The sequence below is a fragment of the Puntigrus tetrazona genome, chromosome 1 (genome assembly GCF_018831695.1).
Source record: "Puntigrus tetrazona isolate hp1 chromosome 1, ASM1883169v1, whole genome shotgun sequence".
NCBI lineage: Eukaryota > Metazoa > Chordata > Actinopteri > Cypriniformes > Cyprinidae > Puntigrus > Puntigrus tetrazona.
The window spans coordinates 13,872,361-13,896,557 of record NC_056699.1 but is presented as its reverse complement, the minus strand read 5'-3'; the positions used below and the strand labels follow the sequence as shown (position 1 = coordinate 13,896,557).

Genomic DNA, 24,197 nt, shown 5'->3' with positions numbered 1-24,197 from the left:
ATTTATTGAACTCTGTTTCAAAACTGTGCATTTTTAAAAATCACTTAAGAGAAGGCATGCTGTATTTTTATTGCACGGTCTAGAACCAAAAACTTAATTCACTCCAGTAATGTCCAACCATTAAATCACACTGAAAAAAAACAGTTCAATGCTTATCAGAATCTTGCCTGCAATTTTAGTATTTTTTTTAATAATAAAACAAAGGTGTAAACTATCCACAATCATCTAATAGATGTTCACTTTTAATAAGTTTTAATATATATATATATATATATATATATATATATATATATCTATATATATATATATATATATCTCTATTAAAATATTTTCCTTTCCCCTTTCCCAATATATTTAGTGTTTAATAAAAAGTGAACTGCACAGAGACCACATGAGCTGCAACAAAACTCTTTACTGTGATGAAGCAAAACGCTACATGGCAAAGAAACCCGGGTTCTCCACAGCAGCTTTTGTTTGTAAAGTAAAAACTTAAAATGAGAACTTTAAAACTAAACCCGAAACAAGTTTCTTACGTACAAATTCTAAAAAGCTGAAAGTAAACCGGGGCGGTCGCGCCAACATTTAGTTTAAATGAAATAAAACCATCGACGTTAAGAGCACAACGGATCTTTACAGTTTTTAAGGCACTCAGCATCAGCTTCCTCAAATAAACCACTCGGTAACGAGAGTCTTTGGCTGCAGCACGAAGCCGCCCCGGGCATCAGTCCTTGTACTCGGTGTACTTCTTGGCAGACCCGTGAACTTTGCTGGCCGGGTACTTGAGTCGGTTAAGGGCCATTTTGCGGAGGACAGCTTGAGGCAGATCAACGTGGCATTTCTCTGCCAGTTCGACCAGATAGATCAACACGTCGCTGAGCTCCTGGGCCAGGTGCTCCCGCTGCGGCTCGGTCCAGTCCGGCAGACCTCCTCCACCTCCCCGCGCCACTGGAAGAGCTCCGCCACCTCCCCGACCTCCCCGACCAGCGCCAGCAGCAGGTTCCGCGGCTTGTGGAACTGGTTCCAGTTCCTCTCTTCCGTGAATTCAGTCTGCATGCGGCGGATGTCCTCAAAGTGGGCTCGGAGGTGAACGTGAACCCCTCAGCCCGGTCACGCTGGACTTCCGCTCCCGTTCGTAGATGGGCGATCGCTGGAAGTGTCACCGCTGTGTTTGGATCCGATCCCGTTTTGCTGCAGCGCCATTGTAATTTAAAGAGCGAAAGGCAAATCCTGAAAGTAGAGAAGCGCTCAAAGATGATCGTTGACGTGCAGGACCATGCGCGAATCTCCCGCCACCAGCTGCCCCACAGATATCGATACGCGGTTTATGAACGCTGTCATAAGAAGTCGCCGGAAACGTTGCTGTTGCACTACTGGCATTATGGGAGTTGAAGTTTTTTATTTATCGCCATACGTTATACTCGCGAGTTCCCGGCGGCTCAGTAAAACTACATGTACCATCTTCTCAAACACAAACACAAGCATGGCAACCTCCTCATCGGGGTACAGCAGAATGTTCTTTAAGCTAAGAAAATATGCTAATAAAACACAAAGTTTATATCATATTGATAGTTTTAATTTAGTGATACGGACAATATGGACGTCTGGATCCAAAACTCAACTTCAGCACAAAGTCCGTACTAAAAGGTAGGAACCAAATGTCCCCAAAATGTTGTAGGTTGTAGACAGGCATTCTGACATTTGTTATCAACATGACGGATTTGAGAATGGTCTTTCTCTGGTTTAAAGGAAATAATTAATGTGTGTGTGTGTGTGTGTGTGTGTGTGTGTGTGTGTGTGTGTGAGAACAGACTGCAGATTTGAAACTTGAGAGGTGGAGACCCATACTTGATTTGACCCTGACTTTACATGTCCTCTGAAATAAATTATACATTATTTGCCATTAGTACATACCGCAAAAATAATACAAAATCGAACATTTAAATTGAAATAAATTAAAAACAATACACACACACAATGCCACAAAATAGCTATTGTAAGAATATTGTCACTTTTGACAATTGAATTTGTCGTAGTGTAAGTTACAGTGCCATCACTTTCAGTGCCACCAACTCTTCATCTCTTCTAGTCTTCCTCAGATGGTTGGTGTTGTGGGTCTGGAAATCCATGCTCAGATTCAGTCCACATCAAAGCTCTTCTCTGGATCTCACGTTAGATTCTTGGCTCCACCAAACTCACTTGTCTCACATTTTGATGCCTCATTACCAGGAACACTGCCAGTATGTAAATGAATTAAATGCCACGCATATATACACACACCAATATAATTCATCGCATTTCATTGCAGTTATAAATTCTGATGAATGTCTTGCTGCTGCATTTCCTAAGGTACTGAACAGAAGATGCGTGGAGGCTGCTGTACTGACAGGTCTCGCTCTCAACTGTACCATCAACAGGAAGTCACTGTTCGACAGGAAGCACTACTTTTATGCAGACATGCCCGTGAGTTTTCTCCCCTGCGCACACATAATGAATTTGTCAGCATTTTATCTTCACATTCCAAGGGATAGAAGTGCTGATGACACAAATGCAATGGACAAGAACATCTTTCTTGCGCGTCCAACTCTATGTGGTTGTTATTTTTGATTAGATGCTTTATGGATCCATCGTTTGTCAAAGAGACATGTGCATATATCCAGAGCATCACTCTTTCTTTCTCTGAGGTTTAATGTAGAAATGATGCTGAACTGGCAGGAAAAGAATAGCTGCCGCTAATGTAGATGAATGACAGCGTCTGCTCTTAAAAGCTTAAAACATTCAGGCTCTGGTCTTGGATTTGTGAGGCCAAATAATTTTTTCTTTTAATGTTGTAGTTAAAAGAACATGAAAATGTTTTAGCGGTTCTGAGAACACTGTACTCCATAAAACATGCAGTTTAAACTCACCTTTTGTAAATATCCTTAGAGCGATTAGAAAATAATTAAATAAATAAGAAAGTTGCACTTTGTGATGCATACGCCTCCAATTCATCACAGGTTTCTATAGTCCTCAGCAGTAAACGCCCACTTTCTCAGTGGCCTTGGTAGTTTTTTCTTTCTTCTTCTTCTTCTTCTTCTTTTTATTAATATAGGAGTTTTAAATCTTTTCAACAAGGAGTTTTAAGACATGAACCAATTCAGCCATCTCTGATACTACTCACAACACTGTAACATTTCATTTGAAGAAAAAAAGGAAATCACAAACAGGTAAAAGACTGTACATTTTAGTTTGAAAATGAAGTTTAGTAACAACAAAGAGTATTGCCCTAAAGTTGTAATTTTAATTCCCTTCCCTTGAATGTAAAAAAATATTCTACTGTCTTTTGAATTGTTGCAGAAAATACGTTCTGTGACAAATAAAGCTTTATGATTCTTATATGTTTTTGTGCATGATCATTTTGTGCACAAATCCTTTATTTAAGACCTGAATACAGTCAACAGTAGTAAAAAGCCAAACACAGGATTAAAAAAATCTATGGTTGTATGAAGAGATTGAAATAATTGGCTTTAGAACAATTGGCTAATCTGTATTTTTCTGTATAGAATTCTTGATTTTATATATGTATATATACAGAAATAATATTTGCATGTATATGTATATATGCTGATGTTAATTTTTAATTGGAAGAGGGGAGGGGGCACTGTTGAGTCAATTTAGTATATTTCCTGCTTTTACGGTAACAGTGCCTTTTCTTATTGGTCAGTCTATTTTGAGCAGTATAGGCAATATAGTACTTTACCAGGAATTCTACAACTTCATCATTATCATCATTAAAAAAAAAAAAAAAAAAAAAATAAATAAATAAAAAAAATAAATAAAAAAATAAAAACCCATTGTGCTCTGTCTGTTTATTGTTTGTTGTTTGGCTATATTCTGTTTACTCTGATTTTGTTTACATCAGGACTCGTATCTCTTGTGTAAAGATACAGCATGCGAGATTAACTCATGATTAAAAAGTATTAAATGTAATTTTAAATCTGACACAATTTTAGAGAGACAAAATATCAGACAAAATTTAATTAGTGTATATATTTGGGCTGTGCAGGCATCCTTTCTGTATTATTTATGTTGTAATACAACATTCACCAAACGGATTGCAAAACCATTTTTAAGGCAAAATAATCCCAACTAGGACTGATTCTGACTGAGTTGGCTCAGACATCGAAATGGAGGGAATCTCTGACTTACGAGGAATTTGTCGCTCTTCATTAGTTTCTTCAGTGCTTACTTTTTTGTGTGTGTGGCAATGATGAATTAGTTGATCAGGTACAACACACAGATGGTAACGGCTAATTGCTTTTTTCTTTCCTTTACTCTTTTGCATGCCAATAACCATGATAAATTTGTAGTGGCTTTTGGTCATGGAGTTTCCATAGCAACAGTTATGAGTGCTCTGTTTTGCTTTGCAGTGAAAGTGAAGGAGGTTGAAAATGTAGCCAGATCACGAGTATCCATCCGTATGCGGTTTCATTTAGTCATAACCTTAACCCTGGCCTTTCAACCCTACCCAACCCTGTCAAACACCGGATTTGACTCTAATGTGTGATGACAAAAAAGATCTCTCAGGTTATACAATAATGATGTTTTAAGGTCATTCATTTAGATTGCATGTAAAATCTGCATGTAAACCAAAACACAGCATGGCTTTGATGCTACATAAATCCAAAAATGCTAAAAACTTAAATACAAAAGGCTACAGTAAATTTTGAACGCCTAAATAAAGGCCTGAAGTATACTGTGTTAGAATATTATAAATACAAAGTTTTTAAATTATTGTTCCGTTAAAACAGAAAACAGTTATATTGTATAGTAACTAGAAGTTTTTTTTCTTTGAAGGCAAAGCTGAATTGTCAGTTCAGTTGTGCTGTTTAATATTTTTGTGGAAATTATGATACATTTTTTCCTCGAGGTGAATATAAAGTTTAAATGAATAGCGTTTATATTAAAGATTAAATGTTTTTTTTAATACATAAATTAGAAGGCAAAAACTACGAAATATATAATAGAAACTAAATAAATATAAAACTAAATATTGTATTTGAAAACTATAATATTAAGTTATTTGCAACTGAATTATATATAACATTTATTTTTATTTAATTTAATAACTTAATGCTGATATTGGCAGAATCTGTTAGTTATCTGTTAAGTTTAATTCATCTGTTATTTTTATTTTGGATCTCCTAGCACTCTTCTGTTGTTCGAAAATCTTTGACCAGAGACAAATGTGTAATATTTAGGTCTAGATGAACTAGCGATTATACCCATCGTCGTTTAGTTGTGTAACAGATTGGTGTTTGTGTTTTTAGGCAGGCTATCAGATCACCCAGCAGAGGGTTCCAATAGCAGTGAATGGCATGTTGGTCTATAGTCATTTTGAAGATCGCAGAAGACGCCAAGTTGTAACCAAGAGCGTGAAAATCAAACAGATCCAGCTTGAGCAAGACAGTGGAAAGAGTCTTCACGATGATGAACGGAGTCAGATTCTCATAGATCTCAACAGAGCAGGTGCTGCTTCATCACAAAAACATGAAGAGTGTGTGTCATTTGTAGACAGTGTCTGTTATAAACACTGTGTCTCTCTGTAGGTGTAGGTCTGATGGAGCTGGTGATGGAGCCAGAGATGTGCTGCGGAGAGGAGGCAGCAGCTGCCGTCAGAGAGCTTCAGCTCATCGTGCAAGCTCTGGGCACCTGCCAGGCTAACATGGCCGGTGATTTAATGCATCCCCTACAGCTAACATTGATCAGAACCTTTTAATAGTATATACACATTTATTCCCATGACTCGGTCTCTGGCACAAATCAACGTAAATAGCTTAAAAGGGTGGTTTCTTAGTCTAAAAACAATATTTTGGCCAATAAGCTCCAAAATAACTTTTCATAATAGATAGGTTACATAGTATTTAATAATTGTTTAATTGTAATAAACTGCAGTATTTACATATCTTACTAATATTTAACTATTGTATTAACTGTTTTAACAATCTAATGCAATTAATGCAATTTCAAATTTCTTAAATTTCAAAAAAATTCTATTTAAACATTTGACTAATGAAGCAAACTAATTATTGAATCAGTGAAAAGGACAGTTTTACCAAAGTTTAAATTAAAAATTTGCTATGGAAATGTCGTCCAGTGCTAACTTCGTGTTAATAAAACATACATAGTAAAACATTATATTATATATAATGAAAATATTTACATGTATATTAAATTCATATATATATATATATATATCATATGGTTCTACATATATATGCATGCATATGTATTTATACATCATACAACATACAACTTTTATCTTTGATCCAATTTATTGTGATTAATCATTTGACAGCGCTTTATTATTCATTAACTAGCCCAGATAGTATTCTGTACATCGCCAAGATTAGCCTTGTGTGTGAATTTTGTGTTCAAATATCCAGTCAATATTTATATATTGTAGAAACTTTTTTTATCGTTGAACTATATTTAACTTATGGCAACATTTTCCAGACTGAAGCTAGTGTGGCCGAAACCGAGAAACAAATAGGGACATAATAAGCACAGCTGCTGTTCCATCCGAGCAAAAATTATTTGATTAACCTGTGCTAAAGAATAATAATGTGCTTTTGATCAGATATAACTGCAGTACAAGATTATGAGATGCATTATGTGTCTTTAATCTGGATTTAAACAGAGAGAGCATGTCTGAACTCCAGTTGTTAACAGGAAGGCTAAGACAAAATGTACCTCAACCTCTTTTGATGGACTTTGCTATCCTTGGTACTACTAAAACTCAAAAAGATCTATGGGGGGCCGGTTGAATTGTAGCGTTGTAGAAGACTAGTTAGGTACAGAGGAGCTAAACCATTAAGTGTCTTATAGGTAAGTTATAATATTTTGTAGCTAATACAGAACTTAATAGGTAGCCAGTGCAGAGACTATAAAATCTGTGGTTTCTCTATTGAGTGCAGTGCATTACAATAGTCCAGTCTAGAGGTCAGGAATGCATGAATTAGCCTTTCTGCATCAGAAAAATGTTTCATAGCTTGGCAATGTTTCTAAGTTGGAAGAATGCCATTTTTGTTACATGGGGAAATATGATTTTCAAAAGACAGTACATCCATCTAGATGCAAATCCAAGAGACTGTTTGGTGTTTTTTGGTCCAATAGGTATTACCTCCGTTAATTTAATAAATTAAAATAATATTACATTTTAATTAATAGTAAAGAAAATGATTGGTCATCCAATCTTTTACATTTTTTTTAACACACTCTGTTAGCTTGGATAATTCAGAAGTTTCATCCGGTCTTGCATTTATAGTTGAGTATCATCAACAAAACAATGGAAACTAATCCCATATTTTCTAATAATATTACCAAGGGGCAACATGTATATTGAAAATTGCAGAGACCTAGGACAAATCCTTGTGGTGATTGAGATGACTCCCAGTTTAAATGCACAAAATGGTAGCTATCTCAATGGGAATCTTAAAGCCTGCCCTTGAATAACCGTATATTTTTGTAAACTGTATATGAGTGCGTCATGGTCTATAGAAATCCAGTCTTTAATCTGGTTACTCTATATGGCTTCACTAAAGAGTTAACTTGCTCCCGTTTCTAGATTCCCTGCTATTTGTATTTTTTGAATGCACTGAGATGTTCGAGTTCTTGAAAGTAAATATGAGTGAGTCATAGTTTCAATTACGCACTTTAAGTAAGAACATTGATAAAATGCAGTGTTTGTGTAGGAGACAAACATTTAAATGAGAAAATAACTGACCTGTTTCTCAACCCTTCTCAAAGTGTCACTGCTCAATCAACCCATTGTCTTCCTGTGATGAAAAATTCAATAGCTTTTGTTTAATCAAAACCCCCTGAAGCAAAATACAGCAAATTGTTTATCTGGTGCAGACTATTCAGCGGTGCACAGGGCACTCCAGAATACTGTATTTCATGCAAATAAATCATTCAAATTCAAATGTATGCAGTGTTTGTTAAGCAGGGGTTTTGAGAGCTGTGGATGGTTGAATTGTAATGACTGTTTGGAGGGATTCTCATTTTTTTCTCTCTTCTTGTAGAGGGGCAGCTTAGAGTTGATGCCAACGTGTCCGTGCATCGACCTGGAGAGCCTTTGGGAGTGAGGACGGAGGTCAAAAATATCAACAGCGTGAGGCACCTAGCTAAAGCCATAGGTACGAACTTTATGGATGTCAAGATCTCCCTTCTGGTTTGAAGAAGGTCTTTTCTAGTTGAAGTATAAACGTACAGTGAAATCTCTTTGCTAGTCCTCTGTACAGCAAAGGCGCGAGAGAATGAAGTACACTTTTAGCCAGTGGATTTCAGAAATCTTTTAATCATGCTGCATTGGTATTCACGCACACACTCACACGCTTTAGTAATAGCTGGAAGTCACTTTTCTTGTGCGGTTGTCAGATTTAGCCTGGCATCGGTTGGAGGGAATGAGTGTCTCTGTGTAATTATGCCAGAGCTGAAAGTCAAACTGCAAACTCCAGATAAGCAACACGAACAATAAGCATTCTCACCTCACTCCGTCGCTGTCTCATGTTAAATGCTCTGTCAAGATGCGCACTGTCGAAAAAAAGGCCGCAGAAGCCGTCGTCTCTGGCGAATCGATACACGCGCATATCACAATAATTTCAATCACCAAGTTGTTTTTGAAACCAGGAGTTTCACTCAAAGGAAATCTGACTGAGCCGATCCAAGAAAATAATGAGCGTTGAAGACCCGTAAACATGCTTGTCAGGGACGGGGAAGATTAAATAGCGCTGTCAATAAAAGAGAGTAAACTGAGAAAGTAAAAGAGAAAGTTATACAATTTAATAAATATTTAACGCGTTTTGTAAAGACGGCTATTGTACTGTGATAAAACTAAAGGATTACCAGAGGTTTTCTGCAATAGAACAGCCCCCCGCCCAAAGCCCGTTTAAGCAGTCATGAGGAAAAATGCTGATGTGCAACCATTTTAGAAGTACTTTAGGGTCTTTTGTTGGCAGAAGGTTGTGGTTAGAGTTTGATTGGCTCTCTCTTGGTACATGTTCCATAGACTACACGAAATCCAGAGACAGATGGAGGTTCTACAGAGCGGTGGGACCGTTCTTAATGAGACCCGAGCATTTGACAGCAAATCTGGGTAAGGAGGCCCAGAACAGGCATATTTCTACAAGCGCTGCATTCTCCTGTGATATCAATTGGAACAGAGCAATGCAATTAGAGGATCTATGTTTTACATGCTTTGAGTCTCACATTCTATATTGGTTCCTGATTGCCTTAAGTCGCAGCCACTTAATATTGTTCACATTGGATTAAATGTTTAGTGTCTCATGGCTGATCACATGTATTGAGCTTTACATTGCACACACTGAGCTCGGCTTTAGGTTCAGTCAATGTTTTTAGCAGAAGAAGAGACCCTCTGCTAACCTTAAGCGGTTCCTACCACTGAAATAAGAGTGCAGTGCAATACCACAAATACAATGAAGATTCGTTTCATAATTAAATATTTTGATTATTTAAAAAATGTAATTTTATTCATTACAAAAACATCAATGCACGTTACTCACATATTATTACTTTGAATTGAGCTGACAATAGTAAAAGTCACGACCTGTGTGATTCATTAGGTACTATACTGCTTGAATCAGTCAGGTCAGGCTTTACTAATTTTTATATAAATATATACATTTTCAGCAAGGATCTTTTCAAATGTAACTGTATACATTTTTTAGTATTTTTTTAAAATGTCAAATATATGAATAAAAAATAAGCAGAATAAGAACTGTTTCTTGAGCAAAAAAGTTGAATGATTTCTGAGGGATCGTTATGTGGCACTGAAGACTTCTATAAGAGGAATAAACCCCTTTTTACGATACTTGAAAATATAATAAAAAGAAACTTCTTTTAAAAACAATAAAATATCTTACTTTAGAACAGTTGTTCAAGTAAGATTGATTAGTAAAGGCATTCTTTATACACCGTCAAACCAATATTGTTCATTTGTCCATGAACCGGGCCGTACTTGCCAAACGGTCATTGTTTTTTGTAGACCGTGCAGTAGCCAGACGTTATCCTGGCATTTATTTTGCGATGCATGCCTCCGTGTCTCATGTTCAATTCAAAAGGCAGCCTCACAACTCGCAAAATATAATTTCTTGTGTTGTGGCACAGTAGATTGCCCAACACTGGTCGAGAGTGATTCAGGAAATGCTGCGTTTACTCCTGTTCCCCTGGTCTTTTTCCTATCTGTCTGTGACAGAAGATGAATGCGATCATTTGACCTCGGTGGTTGTGTCATGTGTTGACTTGTACACAGCGCCAGACACACACACACACTAACTCATGCTCTCTACACATGACAGAGCAGTATTACTGCGAGCATCTGCCCGTGAAATAAAAGTCACTTCTCACAGCTGTGTCCTCCTGCTCTTGGACATGATCTGCTAGCGCAAACCACCAATCTAATAGTGCTTAGCACGCAACCTTCTGGAATACTTTATTCTAATTAGCCAGTCGCGGCGGTCTGTGGTCAGACATCTTTGCACAATAGAAGCTAAACTACAATTGACTTTTGGTCTCTTTCTTCTCGCGTAATTTCTAGAAAATGCGGCGTTATTTATTTGTCGTTTGGTAGATAGCCATGCGGTTATCAGGATAATGCGCAGCGAGCAGGTCATTATCGCTAAATAAACCCCTTCGGGATGATAATTGCAGGATTAATCTGAAAAATAAACGAAAGGCATGCAATACAGTTTAATATACGGTAGCGTTCACATGTCGTGTTTAAATGCATAGTTCTATTATGGATTATCATTTTTGGGCGAACTATCTCTTGAATGAGCTAAATACACTTTATTAGATATAGTAAGTAGTTTATTACGAATTCACCGAAGAAGGCAGAACAACTGTTGCTTTTTGTTCTGTCTTTTGATTATTCAGATTAACATGTATTTGTTAATAGTGTAATAGAATATAAAGTAGAACACCAAGCAACTGAAGTAAATTAATAAAACTGTGAACGTGCCATAATGCTTGCATTAATTAATCGGAGTGAACATGGATACGGCCAATGGTACTTTTCTCAAAATGGACACATTTTATTTTTCACCAAAATAGCCGTCTCCATTCTGTCCTATTTTCCCTTCTCCCAGTTTGGTGCAATAATGACTAACTGACTATACATTTTCCTGCATATGTACATTCACGAATACCTGTAGGAACCATTGTATCATAACATGCTTTGCTTGCAGCCTTTTTGTCTTTAACTATAACGTATTTATTATTTATCACTCTCTCACCAGTAACACAGTTCCAATGAGGATAAGGAAGGCCTACAAGACTACAGGTGCGTATAACCCTCCATGACCCTTTCAGGTGAGTGAAATCTGCTCCATCCTGTGGAGTGCTACAGGGAGTCAGGAAAACAAGAAAAACAAGGGAGGACAGTGCAGAGAGTGATGGAGCAGAGCGGAGAGATGGACAGCGCAGGATGAAAGAAATCCAGGTGAAAGGAAAGCAGCTGAAATTCTGAGATTCTAGACCAGGAGGAAGAGAGATGGATGAAAGTGAATACGGTGACATAGAGAGAGGGAGAGAGAGGGACCGGGGGAATAAAACAGAGGACAGGAAGACTGGTGGCAATGTAAAGGACTGAGGATGCATTTCCTGTGCTGCGATAATGCGGCTGCAGACCCACATGAAGGAGGAGGGAGGGTGCAGTGCCATCTACAGACTATGACCAACATAAACGTGTTGAAATGATTTTCATTGACACGCATAAAACACACACACACTTTGTAATTATCAAAGTATCCTGAAATGATCATTCTTTTTTTCTTTTCTTTTTTTTTTGATGATTTCTAATGAATCGTGTGACAATGAAGACTGCTAAAAATTCAACTTTTTAATAAACTCGATGTTTTAAAAAAAAAATATAAAAAATCTTATAAAAATCTTACCAACCAATTCAGCATTTGCTATCTGTTTGGAAAGAAGTCAAGTTCATTTCTCTTTTTCTTTTCTGACAGAAACAAATAACATGCTTAATTTGAATATCCAATCTGAGGTGTCTTGCATTTATGATGCATGGAAGAAAGAATAAATAAAACGTATATATACATGCACACACATATATATATATGTGTGTGTGTGTGTGTGTGTGTGTGTGTGTGTGTGTGTGTGTGTGTGTTTAAGTTATGCACATTTGAAATTGATTACAACAACAGGCTGTTTTATCTCTTAAATTGTTACATTAATTTTTGAAGAGGGCTCAGTCACCCGCTTTTTTTCTGATGGGCTGTCTCCGGGAGAAGCGCTTTCAGACCGAAATTGGCCAGACATGTGTGGCTGCTGCGGGTCGAAGAGATACATGAGAGGGGTCTGACAGAGAGACGCAGAGGGCTGGAGATTAGTCCACGAGATGACACGCACGCCGCGTGAACACAACAAATGCTGGCTTATCTCTGCACCTGATAAGAACACGCTCTTGTGTTTCCCCACATGACATGACCTGCCCGAGTCCCTTCTTCTGCTGTGTCGCATGTACATACATCCTCTCTCTTTATCTCAGGTTCATGCCAGAGCCCAACCTGCCGCCGCTGTTTGTTTATGAGAGCGACGCTTCGGTGCCCGCTGGTGCTGACCCTGCCCAGGTCGTGGTGATCGACAGGATAAGTGCCCGGTTGCCAGAGCTGCCATCTGTGAAAAGGACAAGGCTAGTGGAGACGTATGGCATCCTGCAAGAGCACAGCTTCACGCTGGTGGTGAGGAAGTCCTCATTCAAGCTGTGCGCGTTTATTTCGTGGAACACACATTTCCAGCGTTGTTACATGTAACAGAATTGTGTCACTTAAGCACAAAACAAATGTAACTAATGCAACAGTTAAATTAGTTTCTTATGAAATGTTAGCGATTACAAAGGGGTTGCATCAGAATATTTTTACAAATTTAATTGACTTAATTGACTGCTCTAAAATACGAGACACTAATTTCAGGGGTTTATGACACATTTTCACACATTCTTTTCACCTTTTTTCCTATTTGGGTTTGTGTTTTTTTTTTCACAGGGCATTGTTAGGTGCCAGTGTTTCCTGTCATAGCTTTGCAAAGATTTGATTTCAAAGCTGAAATAACTAATCTTACTCTGATTTTAAATTAGTATTTAACATCAGAAAGATCTCAAAGTAAAAGAGAGTGCTTTAAAAAAAAAAAATTCAATTATACTCAAGTGAAGAAGAATTTAGAAAATATGACTAATCAGTTTTCTAATGTATATTTTATCAGTTGTCTTTCATTGGATAAATATAACGATCATCATCATAGGTATTTAATATCAATTTAAAAGATTTTAATTCTATAATAACTACTCTGCTTCAGAACGAAGACGGACTTGTGGACTACTTTGAGAGCGTTGTTCAGGCGAGCGAAGCAGAACCGAGGAAGGTGATTGGCTGGGTGATCAAGGACCTGATGGGAAATCTGAACAGTCAGAGTCTGAAAGTCTCTCAAAGGTGAGCCAGCACTGAGAAGAGTCACTCAATAGCTGCGATACGTTCGAAACATTGGAAAATAAATTAGAATAAATAATTCCAAGAGAAAAGGGAGACTTTGTGTGAGTGCTGGAGGCTTATTTCCAGTCTGTTTGTTTTATTCCTTCTCACCAACATTGTTTCCAGTCAGTAAGTAATAAATAATGGAAGCTGTATTCACTTCCTGCCGGGGGATGTATGTATGGGAGTGTTTTTCTGGGACTTTGCCAGCTCAGTGATCAGAAACTGCCTCGATGATCACTTCTTGTCTTCTTAAGTTCACTAATACGTGAGAGGGGCCAAACCGTGTGAACACGCACAATAAGAGAAGCCTTGTTTAACCCGTTCAGTAATGAGTTCTCCTGGGTCTTAATGTTTCTAATTCTTGTTCTCCGAGACTTTCATTCTCACGTGTCTTTCTGTGAGGGCAATCTGCTGTTACTTTCTAATCTCCTCCTCCTCTCTTTCCCAGTCCCATCTCTCCACGCGCTCTTGCTGGACTGATCAATCTTGTGGAATCTGGTCATATCTCATCTTCAGCAGCCAAGCAAGTAAGTGGAAAAAAACGTCAACTGGAATCAACTTTTACAAAATGGCCGAAGAGTTGCGAGATGCAGGCCTGCTTTGTGTTCGCTGATGCAGGTTTTCCAGGAGATGTGTAAGACTCCAGAGAAGACAGTGGACCAGATCGTGAAGGAGCAGGATTTGTGGATGATAAATGACAAAGAGGAGCTACTAAAGATCTGTAAGAGGATTGTGGACAGTCACCCTGGGGAGAGTAAATCCAAACATTGATCTTCAGCCAATTCAAATATCTAAAATTATTACTAAAATATAACTTATGCAATCATTTTTACAAATTAACTTTGTCGTTGCAGGTTCAGATTATCAGAGGGGGCAATAAGAAAGTAATTAACAAACTGATGGGTGAAGTTATGAGAGAAACCAAAGGCAAAACTGACCCGGTCCAAGCCAGAGCCATTCTAGAGAAAATGGTCTCTTGAATTACCCAGCATGCCTCTTTACGGCTCAGTGCTGTGTTCTGGAGAAATGGAATTTTCATGTTTGTACACTTGTCTGTACAACTGTTCCAGAAAGTCCTGTTAATATTTACCGGTCTGATAAACAAATGTTCTGTGCGTCAAGGCTGTGTTTTATTTCTAAAGAGTTAAGGATTTTATTCTTCACAGCTCAGTTAATTCTGGCCTCTAAGACATTTATCACTCAATGATCATCGATTCCTTAATAGTAAGCTCTTGTGAGAAAATCTTGTGTGTGCACAGAATCTCTTTGCGCTGCTTTAGGTTGTTTGCAGCTCTCTATGGATTTTCCATCAGAATTGGATTTTGTGGGATTATTCATCACTTTCAGACTTTTAGCAGGTCAGGCCAAGGTCGCTTGAAACTTCTGATGTTTAATCAGCATTAGCCGTTTCCAGCACGATCCAGGTCTGCTGCAGCATAAGGTCTGACAGGGGGGTGAAATAAATGCAGCGTTTGTGTACTACCCAGGCTTTTCAATCAGACCCAACATTTTAAATTTAGACCGCATGAAACACATTTTTAAACCATGGAACGTTTGCGTTAAATTAGTAACTGGCGCCCTCTGGTGGATCGTGTTTTTTAACACAATCGTATGGCTACCATACAATTCCTGATGTTAGCTATTATTTCTGTATTTTCTATGTAACGTTTGGGTTTGGTTCCAAATAATTCTAAACTTGAATGTCAAAACATCTATAGGTGAATAGGTTAGTGAACGGATACATCACAATGGGTCCTTTAGAAAAAATGTTGGAGACCATTACTGAAAAGGAGTTGAAAGGACCTAGTTTTAAACAAAGCCCCTTTACAGAAAGGTTAAATTAGGTCAACAGCATCCATGAGTTAACGTTCCCAAACAAACAGACACATCCTCACACAACACTGTACATTGGGTAGGCCAAAATTAACTGTTAATAACCCAAAAGATCATATTTACAGTAGCATTACTTGGGTGTAGGCTCTTCTTACACACTATTTAGATACAAAGTTGTCAAAAAAAAGAAATAAACCTGGTACATTCAGAAAGTGACAGTAAAGGGATGTTCATTCCAGTTGTAGCTCATCATTAACTTTATATAACTTCAGAAGACTGACAGTGTTACAGTTGTTTTAGTGGACAGGAGATAGCTTTATTCAAGATGTCATGCCTTCATACATTTCTGACACGGAAGCCATTTCTATTTGACGTACAGAAAATGCATACAGAAAACAGTTTCATATCTAAAGAAAACAAAGAGTGGGTGAAAAGTAGAGCTGGTGACAATATTACAGATACGGTATTTCTTTTTCCTAACCTACACACAGAAGTATACGAAGATGTAAAATTGAAGTATTGCTTACCACCAGTAAAGGCAATTTAACATAGAACTTCTAATATAGCTCTTGATTCCCCATATAAAAAGGTCATAAGCGGTACATAAAAATGCATATAAATATCTTTGGATTAACATGCTACTTTGTGACCTCAGGATGTTTGGTAGTCATATTTTGATTCACAATTAGGGAGGGACTTAAAAAAAAAAAAAAAAATCCAAGTCAACAAATACATTTAAGGCAATAAATCATGTATCGAACATTTGTGAAACGGCATAATTGCAAATGTGTATAATTAATACGGTGCACTTGCAAATTTCATGTGTCAATCAGTTTATACTAAAGACGTGTATTACTGAACAAACTCAATGTTTTGATATAGATTTTTTTTTACCATACTTCAAAATCAAAGCAACAGCTTTGATACTAAAGGACAGCATCTTTTTTGCATGTGGGTGTTTAGATGCACTGGAATTGCTTGTCAACTGCTTTCTTGTACAGATGTGAAATATACACACACACACACACACACACGTATATGCATGTATGCATGCAACTCTGATTCTAAGGTGTTTGATCGTGTTTCAGCAAAATCATTGTCCTTCATGGCCATTTTCAGGGGCCATAGGGGATTCAAGATAACACAAAAGAAGCAAAATCAAAATACAAAAAGGAATGTCCATAAAAATATAAGCTTTTAATTATCTCTCTGAATGGTTTTAAAACGATACATTTTAAAAGTTTGGGGTTGGGAAGATGTTTTAATGGTTTTGAAAGACGACTTGATGCTCATCAAGGCTGCATTTATTTGATAAAATTACAGTAATATTGTGAAATATTGCAATTTAAAATAACTTTTCTATTTTAATACAAATTACAAAGTTTTTTTTTGGCAAATCTGAATTTTCTTTTCAATATTAAAAAGTAGTCGTGCTGATTAAAATGTTTGCGGAAACCGATTTGTTTTATGAATAGGCTCATTTACCTGATTTTTGTGAATGTATGTGAATCGTTACAAAATCACTTTCACATTCGATCAACTGAATGTGTCATTCCGGATAAAATGATTTCTTTCTTTACAAATAAATAAAACAAAAACTTACTAAGCTTAAACTTTTGAACAATAGTGTATATCTACCCCGCTAAAGAAAAAAAAAAAAATCATACTAATTAACAAGCATGCGTGCTGCTAGTCTCAAACATGATTGTTAACAACCTATGTGCTGCATAGACAGTGAAAGCTATGATCAGTGATGCTCTACATAGAACCAGTGCCACAGTGTAAGAGTGCTTTCTCAAGGTCAAAGGAAATCCAGCAATTCTACAGACAAGTTGTGTAAAAGTTTTACAGAGTGTGCTTGCTGTATACAAAAAGGTGAAGATGATGTTGAAAAGGAAGGACTGAAGGAACAGGCACTATCAGTGTAAGGCCATCATGGGAACGTTCCAGCAGTACTATATCCAGTCTGTAAAGAATACGGTCCTCAAATGATAATAATGTAATGCCGCGTCATCTCTTGCTCAAATGGCTGTATGGCCATCACCAATTAGTTTAGGCCTGAAATTTGATTTAGACATCCAGCATTTTGTGTCCTCAAGTCAACTTTGTGAAATAAAGGCAAATCTATGTTTTATGGCAGGTTTGGTAATGCATAAATCAAATGATGGACGTGTCACACGATAGACAAAAACATACACTTAAAAGACCCCCAAAAAAAACCATTCCCACGTTACTTTAGAGTTTACAGTGTAGTTTTAGTGCTTTCAGTAAGAGCTAAAAATCAGTCAAAATGTCATTTCAAAAGTTTCCTGGAAAAATTAATAACAAACATAAAAGGCTACTGCTCCGTGGGAAGATGAGAAAGGATGGAGTGTTCTTGTGCAAAGGCTGCTAGCTCTTTCAGGAACTCTGTGAAGAAAAGAACTGTGGCGTATACCTCAGTTTTGTTTAAGGGAACCACGGTTTTGGGTTGGATATTCGGTTTTGTCTTGATTCGGTCTGATTCAGAACTATGGGACCAATCTCCATTATGTGGACTTTGAGAGTCTAGATAGAAAAAAAAAAAAAAGTCATTGTACAATATGTAAACATTGTCTTAGAAATAATTACAATATTGTATTTATTCAGTATGAATAAATTGCAAAGAAGATGAATCTGTTTATAGGGCGAAAACAATAGCTATGCAACCCTTAAACTGGAAAACCAGGTCTATATATTACATTACACAGTTTAAGACTAGTAAGATGTGTTATTAGATATTAGAATCATTCCAATATGCTTACTCCGTTCTCAGGTTTATGAAATAGCCACATGTTGATTTTTATTTTGTGTAGTAAAACAGTTTTGTGTTTATTAAGTCATGACTGAAAGGACATGAATCTAGTCTGACCTCTTAGTGAACTCTCCCTGGCCAATAAGCAGTGCTGGGCAGCTATGAGAAGCTCTGGGAAGTCTTTATTATTCGCTGACCACTGGTCTATCTGGTTCTTCACTGAGGCCAGTACCTACAACAAATACATTTTAAAGATCCAGTTCAGGTGACATCACAAGTTGACAGTGCTATATCCAGGTGTAAACAGAATAGATCCTCCAAACCAATTCATGGAATATAATGTGCATGCTGTGACTCAATTACTTATTTGAAATAACTGATTTTTCTGCCTGATATATTACATTTGTATATATTAATTTAAGGGAAAAGGTGTACTTTTGGATTAAAAAAATAAATAAAAATGGTAAAATCTGGGACTGTGGTTAATAGCACAAAAAAAAAAAAAAAAGTCTAATCATAATGTCCAAAAAAAAAAAAAAAACTGCTGCACACTACTGATCATATATTTCTGCTTTTCCATAAGCACCACGTACTGTCATACAACTTGCATTTTCATTCATTTTGTCTACTCTTACAAACGAGAATGACGGCTCTTAGCTGAGCAACATGATCATCTTGCTCTAAATACCCGAGTATTGAGAACAAAACCTTGCTGTGACGCTGGTGTGATGTGCCACTGATGTTATTTTAGCAGGTTTGTGCATCTGTATAATATTAGAGACAAAGGCTACATTCACACCACAGCCCAATGTGGCCCAAATCCATTTTATCCCCCCAAATCCTTGGCAAAGTTCACATGAGCTCTTAAAGTGTCCTACATTAAACATTCATCTGAACAGTTGACATTTCTCAACTGACCTGCATACAAAAATGCTCAAAAGATCTGCCATGTTAATCAGAGTTCAAGAAATGTAGGCTAAAGGAATAATACTAAACCTGATGTTTAATGAGGCCAGTGTGATATCAGTTTTGTGGGCTCATTTTCTTCATTTCCCAACTCAAATTAAGCATGCTGTTATAATAAATATCGAGTTGGTATGATTTAAAACTATAAGGTGCCTCTCAAATATGTAGATCAGATACTGCATGCGCTTCAGTACCTGGTATAGTGAGCGGACACTGGGCTGGAACACCATGTTTGTGTTGAGAAGGAAGGAGCGCAGCAGGGGCTGAGGGGTAAGCAGCTAACTGGGCCAAGATGCCAGTCAGAAGCAGGTTCACATGGAGAGAATTACTTGGCATGTTTTCTAGACGAGACAGCAGTACACTCAGAAACGGCCCTGAGGAAAAAAAAAAACGTGAAATTTAAATATCAGATAAACTGTGAATAATCTGTACAAAACAAAATGAGCCAGAACAACACACCCCCAAATATCATATTGAACATTAAACTAACACTAACCAATTACAAAACTCTGCACAGTAGTTCATGGGGTCAAAACTGAGGTCAAACTTCATAAAAAATACAGCGTCATTTCAGTGCAGAATTTGCCATGCACATGTGCAAGGATCGTTTATGGTTCCTAGATGCCACAGGTCAGATTACTGATGACATCTTATTACAGCATACAATTTAATGTTTTATACATCTATTTTATGAGCAGATGGTATACACTAATGCTCGTTAATGAGGTGCTTTATGGCATTGAATGAGTGTATAATATACCCTGTACTTTCGCTCAATACTAGAGAAGACCTTGTCCTTTCAAATAGTACAATATATGAATAAGTGCATGAAGAATGATGTGAAAGAATTTAAATAATTGCCAGTTGCTATTTGCAATGAAATGTAAATAGTAATTAGATGCTATTTACACTAAGCGAAAATAGCATATTTTCTTAACATAGATGCAATCAGATGTTATTTACGCTATGTAAATGGCAATCGAAAATAGCAGCACTATTTATGTGCAAATAGCATTTTCTGCTATACTAATTGCAAGTGGCAAATTATCTGCAGTATGTACCTCAGTATTGAAGTACATTCTAAAACAGAATGCAAGTTAAGACCGTAAATAGACGCCATGGCAATAAAGCCTTCCCTACACCTACCCTAACCCTACACAATACTTTATTTTCAACTTTGAACAGTATTATTGTTCAATAACATCATTATTATTATTGAACATGAATGCTTTTTATGATGTAACTTAAAATTTTTAAAAAGGAAAAAAAGTCATCAGAAGGCAGATTCGAATCTACGTCGCTTACACGTTTTACCATCTGCAGCACTGACATGAAGCAGTCATCATTTTGTAATTAGCCCGCTTTGTTGGCAGTGACTAAGTGCAAATAGACACTCTGTAAATATAATTAAGCCAAATAAAGTATTTTCTGACCTGTAAAAGGCACAGCATGCCCCCTGCTCCCACTGCGGGTTTTGTCCCAAAAAGGAGATGGTAACTTTTCTGCCTCTGGTGTCTCTGGGGAGAAAGAGCTAAAGTCAATCTCATCTTCCTCATCCATGAGGTCTGTAGGACTCTTGAGGTCACTGTCAGTTTTTGCTGGACTGTGCTGTGCACCCAGAGTCCTTATGAGTTCCTCATACTGGGCCATCAGGTCCTCCCCTTCCAGTGATTTATGGTCTGATTGAGACCCTCTCTTTTTACTGTCCATTTCGTCTAATGGGGAGCTCAAACCATTGCTCATTGGGGATTCTGAATTTGTAGTCTTTTGATCGGTTACTACCTCCTGCTTTGCTGCTTCTGTAGATTTGGATGAGGCACGATAGCTATTACCAGAGTCATGAGCATCCTTCTGAGCTACCAGGTCATAGACCATAACATCATTCTGGAACTCCGACTCTTCAATGTAAGAGCCCTTTACAATCATAATAGCCGTTCTCCGCAGTTCTTGAATGTGTTTTGGGGGCTCGTCCGGGATGGGGCGAGTCTCCTGATCTTCCTCTGGCTGCAGCTGTGTAGGACAAGCGTCGTAACTATCATCCCACTCCAGCTCCAGCAATCCGGGAGTAGCAGTGAGATCTTTGAGTGGTGGGCCAGAAGCGATGCATTTGATTTGGGGTTTTCCTGCTGGCAACTGGTGGCCGAGTCCTTCCAGTTTCTTCCAAGGTGCTGCGCTGGTATTCTTCTGGAGGAGGGTTCTCACCATCGTATGGGGCCGACCACACACGACACGCTCGCATACAGTGACTGATGCCGTTTTGTGCATCGTACAAGTAGTGCAGGTAACTGACATCCAGGTAGATCTCTGAGCCAATGACACAGGAGTTATCACAGTCATCCTGCTCTGAGAGGACCTCTTTGATTCTAGGGAGAAAAGTACAAGCAATATTAAATCAGTTACTAATGCACTTCATGTCCTCTTTTTCAAAAGAGTATTGCTCTGGAATTTGTAGCTTGTAAATACTTTAATAACAAGCACAGACATAAGCGGATTACATAGTCTGAAATGAAGAAATTAAGTTGACGCCGGCACTAGTGAAGCTGCAGATTTAATCCAAAGAAGGAAGTCCTGAGACATGAATAACACTTCAGTCTGCAGACTCAAATATACTAATCTAACTAATCTTCAGTGCATGAATTTGTGAGTTATAAACAATGCAAATCAAAATTACTTAAAATAGCACACTCTTCCACAGGAAGTAAAAGGAACTACATTATACCCATAGTTCCTATATGAGAGCCATCAGTGCCTTTTGACCACAGGATGGAGTCCAGTTGTCTGAGAGGAGGGGGGATGACCTCTGGGGAACAGCAGGAGGGTGTAAGAGTTAGAAACTTGGCGGCTGATACAGAGTAACAGTCTCTTTCTCTCAGGACTCTTCGCTGACTCAACATCATATGGTTACAGGGGATTAGGTACCTGTCAGGAAGCAGAGACCAAACATATTGACGCAAAAACGATAGCTGAACACCAATATCGAGACTAAGCAACAATATATAAGATACATATGACGCACACCTCAGAAATATAAACAAATGTGTAAATAAACTGAACATTTTGCACAAATATACTCACTTGAACACAAGCTGGAGCATGACATCCTCACAATACAAGCCAATGAGAGTATGCGGAACAGGGCCAGGGATACAGTGCCAAGCTGGAACAAAGCACAGCCTATAAAAACGCACTACTACAAAACACAACAACTAAATGAAGACATTTAATGTAGTAAACAATAAAACTGGCATTAACTGGTTTAAACAGTTTTATGCTCATATTGCATAAGATAAAGCTATTGTGTCTAACAGGATTATTAAAGCTCAGTGCTATAGTTTGAATGCATATGCAACTAATATTTGAGTTCAAATATTGGTCTAATTTAATAGAAAGAGCCTGCAATCCATCTTCATTCTTACAATTAATCTACTAACCACTTCTTAACACTTGTGCAGTGTACTACTGAACTACTGTTAAGAGTGAAGACACAGTGTTATTAACAGTAGTTAAACTATTTCATTATTTGTGTTAATTTTGATGATATTTAATATGTTTCAATAGTTTTGCATTTCGCTGGAATAATTTAAATTTGCGCTTTTGTGGTTTGTCCATTTCAACCGGAATATGATTGTGCAAACCTGGCTGCTTTTATTAATGTAATTGGCTGACAGTCAAAATAAATGGAGGTTACCTGAAAGGGAGTGTTGATGCGGCTGACTAGTGTGTCCAAATGTGCACATTGTCATGGCGATGGAGCAGGATGAAGCTTAGGAAGGTGTGCAGCAGCGCGCAGGTTCAGAAACGCTGCGTATGAAGAGGTCAAGGTATGCTGTTGTTGTCATTACTTCTTCAAGTGTCAACTTCACTAAAAAAAAAAAAAAATATTAACATCAAATCTTACTGATACGAGCTTTTCCAGATCTAGGAAGAAATGGCTTATGGGCCACTAACCTTGTGTAATGCTGGTGCTAAAACAGGGACCAGAAAACCATTATGAATGTAGCCAACCAGCTGGTCTCTCTGATGGAAGGATGGGCCACCTACACACAAAGAAACGCTACAATTAAATTAATTCTACTGTCTAAATGTACTTTTACTTCCATTCATCTACTGGGTATACAGATAAGGAAACTACAATAATATAGCTCAACCTTTGTCTCCTTACATAAGACTTATAAAAGAGTGTTTGTAAAACAAGCATAGAACTTAAAAAGAGTTTGTACGTGAATGTAAAATGATACACTGTTTGCAACACACCAGGGTGCTGCTTAAACCTGTTTCTGGAGAGATTCTGGGCATGGCCCAAATTAAACACACCTGAACTAGCCAATTAAGGTCTTGGGGAAGAGTACAGGAGCTGGACTCTTTATGAAAATGGCCCTTTAGGACAAATCAGGTGCAGCAGAAATGAAGTAGCACTAGCACGCACCTGTATGACAGCATTGCAGAACTCAAGGAGTTAAGAAACTGCACAAGAGCAGGCAGCTGCTGCCAGTCTTCACGGTGCAGACAGTGCCACTCTTCACTGGGTACATCCAACTTGGTAGGCAAAGAAGAGTAAAGCCCACTCAGACCTGTAGCCAAAACCTTAATCAAAAACAAAGAAATAAATATACCAAATAGTTCACAAGTGTATTTTCAATTATTCAGTATCGACAACCAATATGTAACAGCACGATAATTCTTTGCTACATGCTTCCTGGCTTCATTCACTAGCAAATGAAAGTTAGGTCAGAAAGGGCTGAGAGTTCATGTGAGGCTGAGAATCAGACTCTATTGAAGCTGAGGTGATGTCATCTTAGTAGAAGGGTACTCATCCGTGGTGTAATGAATTCACATAATTATCTCTAATGACTTTACATAGCGCACACTGTGCTGTGGCACATATTTGAAGAAAAATGTGGTGATATTCAGAAACAATTCAGGATTCACAAGATTTAACCAGTTTAGCTGTTCTGTTGGTTTCACTGACTGGATTTCATTGCGATTTCATAAACAGCCAGATAAGATTACTCAAAAGTGTTATTCATGCTCATAACTGGAGGCTATATGCCATTTCTTCCAGGGTTTGCTAGTTCAGTTAA

General features: G+C 37.7%; 1 protein-coding gene and 2 pseudogenes across 1 annotated transcript; 1 reads left to right on the top strand and 2 right to left on the bottom strand.

The window, feature by feature from the left end:
- Positions 1 to 482: 482 nt before the first annotated feature.
- On the bottom strand, positions 483 to 1,206 carry LOC122350626 (annotated as a pseudogene).
- Positions 1,207 to 1,273: 67 nt separating this feature from the next.
- On the top strand, positions 1,274 to 14,665 carry LOC122350629 (glutamyl-tRNA(Gln) amidotransferase subunit B, mitochondrial-like). Its single transcript, XM_043247300.1, is given in 14 exon segments — positions 1,274 to 1,644; positions 2,087 to 2,237; positions 2,347 to 2,460; positions 5,307 to 5,505; positions 5,586 to 5,708; positions 8,061 to 8,174; positions 9,047 to 9,051; positions 9,054 to 9,152; positions 11,313 to 11,338; positions 12,563 to 12,755; positions 13,369 to 13,502; positions 13,993 to 14,071; positions 14,163 to 14,288; positions 14,390 to 14,665. Coding segments are annotated over 14 exon segments (1,869 nt in total). The 3' UTR covers positions 14,525 to 14,665.
- Positions 14,666 to 16,993: 2,328 nt separating this feature from the next.
- On the bottom strand, positions 16,994 to 23,412 carry LOC122342923 (annotated as a pseudogene).
- Positions 23,413 to 24,197: the final 785 nt, after the last annotated feature.